Below are 10501 nucleotides of genomic sequence, written 5' to 3' on the forward strand. Positions count from 1 at the left end.
TAGGCTCGGGTGTTAATGTTATTGTCTTGGCAACCATCCTTAATTCTCTATCATTGCGAATGTCTTGCGCAGGAGCAATGAAGATAAAACAATTCATGAGCTTTTTCTATTTCCATGTGTGCTAACCAGTGAATGCACCCCATGGGGAAATGAACTCGACCTTCCTCTACGCATCACCATTTCTCACCAAATGAAATAGCCTGCACATGGGGTTATATAGAGTAATGTTGTTGTGAATATAATGGAATACTTATGATGCAAGTCAGTATCAAATTGCACTCGCAAAGGTATCGACGCTAGTGAATCATGTGAGTTTTGGAGATGCAGTCGAAGCTATATATGCTATCTAGAACCCATCCATTTTGCAAGTACTCTGGAGCTAAATAGCCAAAAGTGCCTTTATATCATGATGGACAATTCTAGGATAGCAATCGTGATGAAGATAAGATAGCCCGCGACCTGCTCGAAGTGCTATCTTCAATCTAGTGCTCCAGTTTAGAGATGATGCAGGTTGTTTGCTATCATGTAGAAACTCATTTAAATTGCCCAGAAGCAAGTAATCATAGATGAACATTTTAGTTGATGGAAATACACAATAAGCCCACAAATTAATAGGGTTTCTATGTTTAATGCTTCCCAAGATCTCTAGCTTTCTCTCAAATTGGCAATTGAATGTCACACCACACTTGTCAATTCTTTTTACAGAAAATGCACTATTTTCACCCATCACCAATTTATACATGGTCCCAAAGCCTTCGGACCCAATGATGTTACTCTCTTCAAGCATTTCAATCCTTTTAATAATCTCTTGGGATGTGTATGATAAATCATCATGGAATGTAACAAGTTTTCTATCTGGTTGGGGTTTGGGTAGCTGTTCTATCTTAGTGTATTCCTCACTGATTCCTTTCTTATGTAAAAAATAGACCCATAAAAATACAAGTATCACAGTGAGAATGACACCCATCGCAACCATTTCTCCAATAAGGAGCCCATTCAAATACCGTGCCATTTTCCTCGTAGACCCTTTTTTAACAACACTGCCACCATCAACAATACCGCTGGTATTATCAAGAGCTATAGTTGGAAAATCTAGTGTATTCTTAGTAAGCTTTTGAACTTGCAAACCACACAACTCTAGATTTCCAGCGAATGACATATTAGTAAAACCTCCCATTACTCCAGTTTTAGGGATCTCTTCTGCAAAGAAATTTGTGGAGAGGTTTAAAAAAAATCTTAGCATGCCTAGCTTTCCAATTGATAGAGGAATTGTCCCTTTCAACGTATTACTTGATAGATCCAAAATCATAAGATGGGTCAGGTTACCTAGCTCTCCAGGAACTTCACCTTCTAGTTAATCATCTCACAAGAAAAATGCTCCCAACTCTTTGCACTTGCCAATCTTTGGAGGGATAAATCCATGTAGCCTATTTTCATGAAGAGCTAATGGAGTCTCCTGCTCTATCCTTGTGCAACATGCTTCTTAGGTCTGATTGTTTTATTATAATAACTTCATCCCAGAGAATGCTATGCTTAAAATTCCTTGACTGAGGCACTTGGATGCCTTGTTTGGATGCTTGTCATGGCCAATAACCAGTACAATGGACATTCATATATCTACATTAAGTGACAACAGCTCCAGAACTTATTCATTTTTTACTAGCCTAGCTTCGAATCCACCATCTGGTCATTTTTGGAATGAAATGTTGTCCATGGTTCATTATTTGCTTGGTAGTAGATGCCACATTGCTGAGAGGTGTGGGATCTTCAATTCTCAAGAAGTTGAAAAGCGTAGTTATCAGATCAATCTTAAGACTACTAGTAATAGAACTCTTCACATCTCCAATAACAGATGCATCACTAGCAATGCTTTCTTCTACAAACTCATCTACAGAGCCAAGGAATGATAGATACATCTACTTCTCTTTTGCGGATCCTATCAAGCTACCTTGGATCAGTAACAAGAACCTGCACTCCCATCTACATTTTTGTCTTCTGAAGATTGAAATCCAAACATGCAATTCTTGTTGGGGCCACTCTTGTAGGCATTCCTTGAGCTGCCTGACTAGTTTTCAGGGCATAACTATTTAATAGATAACTATATTTTTATCCCTATCCATGTGCCTTCAAAATATTGATGCCCTTTATCAGATATTTCATTTCACCTTTGCTTCCAGGAGTTTTTATTGCTTGGATAGCTTCAACAACCATTTTTGAAAATAGGACATTGTTAGTAGCTACAATTTTTGAAGACATGCTAGTCTTCGCACAGTTGATAAGAAAATCATTGCCAAACTTCTCATCCTTGACAACCAATTTATCATCAATGTATTTGCAGGCTTCCCTCAATGCGAGTCTATATCCACTGATGATAGAAGTTGGGTGAATTTTATTCTAAACCAGGTCATTTGCCATCTATGGGAAAACTAACCTAGACAACCAATTTTGGAATTTTGATATAGGGGTACTAAAAGTGCGCTTACAGTTGGCTCTGACTGGGGAATATGCATTGCAAAGTGCATAGAGAATCCAACATCTCTGGTTAAGCATTGGGTTACGGAGTCTAGACCAAAGATCAATGAGAAAGAGCATATGGGGAGGGCGGAGGGGAGCAGGGTAGACTAAAAAAAAGCAAGAGAAAATAACAACAACAACTAAGAAAGAAAGGACTGCGCTAGACACACCAAAATTGAAAAGGAAAATATTTACAAAAGGTGAGTAGACCTCACCAGCAGAACCAAAAGTAAAGAGAGATTCATACGTGACCATTTATAGGGAGAGGGAAATATGAACCTTTCTTGTATAGAAGAAGATGCTCCACCAATTTGAAGAAGCATTGATAACTCTTGGCTACTCCTTCATTGTTGAGCTTGAGTCCAAAGACTATTTGCAACATGATGACCCACAGGGCCTTTCCAAACAGCCATTCCTCATTATAGATTTCTAATTTATCTATGCCTCCATATATATATGTATATATCCTTTCTTGTATTATTCACCTCTTGTGATGGAAGAAGATATTCAACATATTCTGAGTGTATCACTGGATTATATTCCAAATTGTTTCTTTCAGCATTATCATTTCTATTTGTTCTGTTATTATCCTTAGCATAGATATCAATGGTCAAATCAAGATCAACAAAATCAGAATATTGGACATCCTCTAGAAGTGGGAAAGCATCATACCATTTGCAAGCATTGTCAAAAATAACTTCTAATTTTAAGCCAGCATTGAAACATGCATCTCCATCTTCCACATGTTCAAACTTCTCTTGTGAAGAAGAAAAAAAATTACCAGATTTTGTACATGTTGTTGGAAAATAGTCACATGTGTTTATTTTATTACCAACAACATCGCCTTTATCAAAAATACCAGCATTAGAAGCACTGTTAATAACCACTTCAAATTTCAAACCCGGGCTAAAACTGGATGATTCTTCATTACTAACATACTCTAACAAAATTGAAACATCTTCTTCATCTTTTGCATTTGTCAAACCTTCAAGATGTTCATCTAGATTTAAAACTGCAATATCTGAATTCACTATGGAAGAGGACTCACATATAATGGGCATCATGACTTGATTAAATTTTGTTTCAAGATTGGAAAAATCTTCATTTATTTCTTTGTCTTGCTGTAGTACTTCATTAACATCTGATAACTCTTGTTCAAAATCTACTGTTCCATCAATTTCTTTATCAACATTTTTAGTAGGATGATTGACAGAAAACATCTCAGCCTTTCCCTTCACACATCTTTGATCAGAAATATCATTCAACATTATACTATCTTCAAAACAAGATATATCTAATATCTAATTTTTACCAGCCACAGTGAAAGAAGAATCTAGACTATTATGCTCTTCAATAACATTAAAATTTTCATTTCTAGCTTTGGGATAATATTTAGGAAAATATTTTGAAACTTCACTCACATTCTTTTCGTCCATTTCACAACTTTCAACAACACAAGGAAAAGAAAACATAGCCACATTTTCTTTTTCAATATTGCTTACCTTTCCCTCATGATCTTTAAGAATCTCCATAGGCTGGAAAGATTCTTTTTGCTGACGATTCATCCATGATACTTTCACTAAGGATGAAATAAATTCAAGCTTTCTGGGAATAGGGAAGGTGAGAGGAGGTGAAGCATCTACTTTAGGATTTGCACTAGTATCTTCATTCACGCTCATATCTTTTAACTAATAATATCTTTGTTTCACTCTCCTCAACAAGTCCATTGATTGGGGATCTTGTGTGTAGCATAGATTGTTCTTCATAACTTTGGTTATGCTCTTTTTATAAGTAACCCAAAGAAAATGAAGCATCGGATGACTTTCAGCATTAATTTCTTCCATTGATGGTGTAGGCCTTCCATCACGCTCAGAATTATTCCTTGATACCTTCGCTACGAGCATTTCTGTTTGAAATCTTGGAGAGCATAAAATATCTTTTCAATCAGCTCCCACAATTCTTTAGATTGATGGTCTTGGGCTGCACACAAGTTGTTCCTTGTGGCATAACTAATGCTCTTTTTATAGTTTCCCCAGAGTTGTTGAAGTATAGGATCATTATCAATCACAATCTCTTCCACAAATGGTAAAGGTCTCTTTCTATATTTTACTTCATTTGTTAGAGGAATCTGACCTCGATACATCTCATAAAATTTCTTGTACAATGGAGGAACAAAAATCTATATAAAAGTTAATCAGACTTACAAGGAAAGGGAAATGATTGTTACCTCAATTTTCCCTGAGGATCATTGAATGTTTGACTTGGTACTTGAGCTAGCCTCTATTTTTGTATTTGTCTTTGTAACCCAATGGCCAACTCTTTAGCTAGTTCTTCTTCTTTTAAGACTACACTAGCTCTTCTATAATTGGAATTATGTCCTCATGAGGTAGCACCAATTTTTCGTCATGGCAGGTGAAGCGACTAATCTACGACTATTGGTATTTTGACCAGGAATTCTAATTGTCACCAAGATTCTATGATTGGAAAGATCTGCAGTTCTATCGTCTCTTGATTTGTAAATGTGGGTTCTTTGAGAACAGAATCACCAATTGCTTAGGAAGCAATGAAAATGAATAATGTAGCTTGAAAAATTAATGTGTTCTTCCTTCTTTAGTCACCAAGGTCTGTTATATAAGCATAGCTAGATAAATGATAGAAGACCTTTTGAATTCTTCAAACTCTGATAATTGATAGGGTTCTTTTTGAACACGAAGTCTCCAATGTAAAGATTTGGTTCTTTTGAAATAGAGTTGCCAATTGCTCTTGGAGCAATAAATTGTAAGAATCCAGTTATATAACTGTGCTCTCCCCAGTAGAGTCGCCAAAAACTATTGGTTAATAGTTTGTCCTCCCGTTAGAGTCACAATCTCTGACTCTTTCAGCACCCAAGGTGAGAGAACAAAGAATGTCACCAAAAATTGGGTCAATGGAAGTCTTCTATCACTGCCCTCTGAATTGACAGGTACAGCTCTCTGATTGTGTTTAATCTTCAATGAATATGTTTTTCTTACTGATCACCAGATTATCTCTTATGGTTTTAACCAAATTGTTTGTAGACACAAACAATTCAATCAAGGATAAGAGTGGATAAACTATAATCCCCAATGGAATGTTGATCACAAATTATGTCTATCTTCTAACCTAAATCTATCTATTCTAAGAATGCATATCCTACTAAGGAGAATAGGAGTAGAATTATACATGGATAGTAAATGGAATTACTTATGTTGCAATTACTAACATGAAATGGAATTCAAGTAGGAATTATAGTTCCACATACAATTCTACTTCCTATATAGATGTATCTAAATAACTGAATGAATAGGAGAAGAATCATACATGAAAGGTAAATGGTATTACTTTTACTACAATTAACAACATGAAGTGGAATCCAATAAGCAACTACAGCTTCACATATAACTGTTCTCTCTATTCAAATGCAAATGAACTAATAATGGCACAACAAACATGAAGTAAAGCTAGCAACTAGAATTACTTCTGCTCCAAATACAAGTTTTTCGACCCTCTACCTACAATGAAATGAAATATCTAAACTAAAATGCCCTCTCTTCTTCTCCAGTTCTCTGACTGTATGCAACCATGAAGAAGACCTCTTCTTTGTTGATGCTATCATATTTATTCTCCCCTGTTGTCGATCCCTATTCAGTTTCTATAACTGATTATTTCAAGAAAACCTATCTCTTCACTTTTTGTCCTTTAATATGTGCCTCCTATTTTATTTATAATCAACATTTTATTATCCTTCCTTTTAGCGTTGCATTAACTTCCTTTATATGGAATGGATAGTTGTCTCTAGATTTGCATTTGAGGTATCTCAGTTAGATTTCCATTTAACAAATCATGCCCGAGGATAGTTTTTGGTTTTTCTCTTATATGTATCTATTTGCAATTTATATTATCATCCTTGTTATCATTTTGCTAGATAAACATGTGGACTACTGTGACTCTAAATATTCGAGCAAGATATCAATGATCTTGAAAACCCAATTTTTATGCGTTGTTGATGTTGATTAATATACTTTGGCATATTGGAAGAAAAATTGTGAGTCATATTAATCTGACAAAGTCCTCTATAAAACCTGATAGGAATGCCACCTTCAACCTTACTAATGAAAGGAAGGCACCTTTGCCAGGGACTTGAGACTTTTGTTTTAATAACCAAATCATTAAAAAGTGTCTCCATAACTAAAAGAAATGGCCTTAAATCTGAATGTTGCAGGTTCATGAGAGTTCCAGCTGTCTTCATTGCTTTGGACCATATGGCTCTACATAAAGAGTTTTCCAAATTTTATGTTGTCATGTGGTTATCTTAATAAAAACATGAAGCTTTACTTACAAGACACAGAGTATTCATATATGAGAAGGAAATTGGGCTTGGCCTTTAATATTGCTCAAAAGTTCACCTTTACTTGGCTGCTAGAATGAAATCTTGGTCATAACTACCTGTCATTCACTTGAAGAGATAGGCTCAGGTGTTAATGTTATTGTCTTGGCAACCATCCTTAATTCTCTATCAATGTGAATGTCCTGCGTAGGAGCAATGAAGATAAAACAATTCATATGAGCTTTTTCTATTTCCATGTGTGCTGACCTATGAATGCACCCCATGGGGAAATGAACTCAACCTTCCTCTGCATGTCACCATTTCTCACCAAATGAAATAGCCTGTACATGGGGTTATGTAGAGTAATGTTGCTGTGAATATAATGGAATACTTATGATGCCAGTCAGTATCAAACTGTGCTTGCAAAGGTACCGACGCTAGTGAATCATGTGAGTTTTGGAGGTGCAGTCAAAGCTATATATGCTATCTAGAGCCCGTCCATTTTGCAAGTACTCTGGAGCTAAATAGCCAAAAGTGCCTTTATATCACAATGGACAATTCTAGGATAGCAATCATGATGCAGATAAGATAGCCCCTGACCTACTCCAAGTGCTATCTTCAATCTAGTGTTCCAGTTTAGAGATGATGCAGGTTGTTTGTTATGATGTAGAAACTCATCTAAACTACCCAAAAGCAAGTAATCATAGATGAAAATTTTAGCTTATGGAAATACACAATAAGCCTGCAAATTAATAAGGTTTCTATGTTTAATGCTTCCCAAGATCTCCAGCTTTCTCTCAAATTGGCGATTGGATACCACACCACACTTGTCAATTCTTTTTATAGCAAATGCACTATTTTCACCCATCACCAATTTATACACGGTCCCAAAGCCTCCAGAGCCAATGATGTTACTATCTTCAAGCATTTCAATCCTTCTAATAATCTCTTGGGATGTGTATGATAAATCACCATGGAATGTAACAAGTTTTCTATCTGGTTGGGGTTTGGGTAGCTATTCTATCTTAGTGTATTCCTCACTGATTCCTTTCTTATGTAAAAAATAGACCCATAAAAATACAAGTATCACAGTGAGAATGACACCCATCGCAACCATTGCTCCAATAAGGAGCCCATTCAAATGCCATGCCATTTTCCTTGTAGACCCTTTTTTAACAACACTGCCACCATCAACAATACCACTTGTATTATCAAGAGCTATAGCTGGAAAATCCAGTGTATCCTTACAAAGCTTTTGAACTTGCAAACCACACAAGTCTAGATTTCCAGTGAATGGCATATTAGTAAAACCTCCCATTGCTCCAATTTTAGGGATCTCTTCTGCAAAGAAATTTGTGGAGAGGTTTAAAAAAAATCTTAGCATGCCTAGCTTTCCAATTAATAGAGGAATTGTCCCTTTCAATGTATTACTTGATAGATCCAAAATCATAAAATGGGTTAGGTTACCCAGCTCTGCAGGAACTTCACCTTCTAGGTAATCATCTCACAAGTAAAATGCTCGCAACTCTTTGCAATTGCCAATCTTTGGAGGGATAAATCCATGCAGCCTGTTTTCATGAAGAGCTGATGGAGTCTACTGCTTGATCCTTGTGTAACATGCTTCTTAGGTCTGATTGTTTTATTATAATAACTTCATCCCAGAGAATGTTATGCTTAAAATTCCTTGACTGAGGCACTTGGATGCCTTGTTTGGATTCTTGTCATGGTCGGTCACCAATATAGTGGACATTCATATATCTGCATTAAGTGACAACAGCTCTAGAACTTATTCATTTTTGACTGGCCTAGCTTTGAATCCACCATCTACTTGTTTTTGTAATGAAATGTTGTCCATGCTTCATCATCTGCTGGGGAGTAGGTGCCACATTGCTGAGAGGTGTGGGATCTTCAATTCTCAAGAAGTTGAAAAGCTTAGTTATTAGATCAATCTTAGGACTACTAGTAACAAAACTCTTCACATCTCCAATAATAGATGCATCACCAACAATACGTTCTTCTACAAACTCATCTACAGAGCCAAGGAATGATAGATATATCTACTTCTATTTCTCAGATCCTATCAAGCTACCTTGGATTAGTAACAAGAACCTGCACTCCCATCTACATTTTTGTCTTTTGAAGATTGAAATCCAAACATGCAATTCTTGTTGGGGCCACTCTTGTAGGCATTCCTTGAGCTGCATGACCAGTTTTCAGGGCATAACTGTTTAATAGATAACTATATTTTGATCCCTGTCTATGTGCCTTCAAAATATTGATGCCCTTTATCAAATACTTCATTTTACCTTTGCTTCCAAGAGTTTTTATTGCTTGGATAGCTTCAACAACCATTTTTGACAATAGGTCATTGTTAGTAGCTACAATTTTTGAAGACATGCTAGTCTTTGCACAGTTGATAAGAAAATCATTGCCAAACTTCTCATCCTTGACAACCAATTTATCATCAATGTATTTGCAGGCTTCCCTCATTGCGAGTCTATATCCACTAATGATAGAAGTTGGGTGAATTTTATTCTTAACTAGGTCATTTTCCATCTATGGGAAAACTAACCTAGACAACCAATTTTGGAATTTTGATATAGGGGTACTAAAACTGCGCTTACAAGTCCCCTTTCTTCCTCAACTTATCTTCCACTTTTCTATCCATTTGAAAACTACTCCTCAATTTGGTGAGGCTAAATAAGCTCAACTCATCCTGAATAGATCACTTATGACCAATTAGATACCTAGACACCTTTATGCTTTCTTCTTCCTACACCCTTGACTTAGAACTAACTTTTGAAACTCCTCAGTATAGGTAGGAAAATCAAGATCCTTCTATTTAATATTCTTCCTTTGCTTGTGAATATGAATTCAATAGTCTTCTAGAAAATAGGTTTCTTTTATCTTTGCCACCATAGCCTTCCAATTAGCTATGGGTTTCTTCCCTTCACTCTCTCTTTCCTCTTGCAAAAACATCACCATGTCAATGCTTTACCTTTCAATTTGGATTTTTCAAATCACACCTTTTAGTCCTCTATTTTCCCCTCACATTCAAAGTCATTTTTAATACATTCTATCTATTCTAGGACCACCTCTACATCCATCTTGCCATGGAACTATGAGACATTCCCTAGGCTCTTTCCTCCAAATGCCTTGATGGATTTGAGGATTGGTTCTCATTCACAAAGTGGAGGATTTAGTTTAGGTATCTCATCCTCCAAACTCACCTTCTCTTTACCCTTGTTGAAGTCTTCATCTTCCTTAGCTTGGGTTACATCTTCCATCTTCTTTAACTTATCTTTCATCTCCTCTATGGCCTCATGAAGAAGCATGGTCTTCTCTTCCATTAGCTTCTTTTTCTCATCTACCTCCTTTTCCAACTCTGCATTGGTAACCCTCTTTGAAGATCCACTCGAGTCGGTGGAATACAACATACCACCACAAGCCACAATCTTATGGCTCTATTACCACTTTGATGGGGAGCTTCTTCACTTTAGAGCTTTCTTTCTCTTCTAAGGGTACTCTTGTCCTACTTATGGTTACTATCCCAAACCCCAACCTAGAGGACTCCTTTCCAATCCCCTTTCATTAAGAAACTCATTTAACCATCCAATTTTTCATCCTCTACCTTCACTTCTC

The 10501-nt window shown here is 36.4% G+C and overlaps 1 protein-coding gene and 1 pseudogene across 1 annotated transcript; both read right to left on the reverse strand.

Annotated features, from left to right (window-relative positions):
• Window positions 1–379: 379 nt before the first annotated feature.
• On the reverse strand, window positions 380–4193 carry LOC149541404 (uncharacterized). Its single transcript, XM_089795606.1, is given in 6 exon segments — window positions 380–1466; window positions 1565–1617; window positions 1743–1888; window positions 2484–2621; window positions 3347–3746; window positions 4017–4193. Coding segments are annotated over 6 exon segments (2001 nt in total).
• Window positions 4194–7296: 3103 nt separating this feature from the next.
• LOC149541405 (LRR receptor-like serine/threonine-protein kinase FEI 1) lies at window positions 7297–9349 on the reverse strand (annotated as a pseudogene).
• Between the last annotated feature and the right edge of the window lie 1152 nt (window positions 9350–10501).

Source organism: Cupressus sempervirens, chromosome 8 (assembly GCF_028749045.1).
Source record: "Cupressus sempervirens isolate cs-2001-9-10 chromosome 8, ASM2874904v1, whole genome shotgun sequence".
NCBI lineage: Eukaryota > Viridiplantae > Streptophyta > Pinopsida > Cupressales > Cupressaceae > Cupressus > Cupressus sempervirens.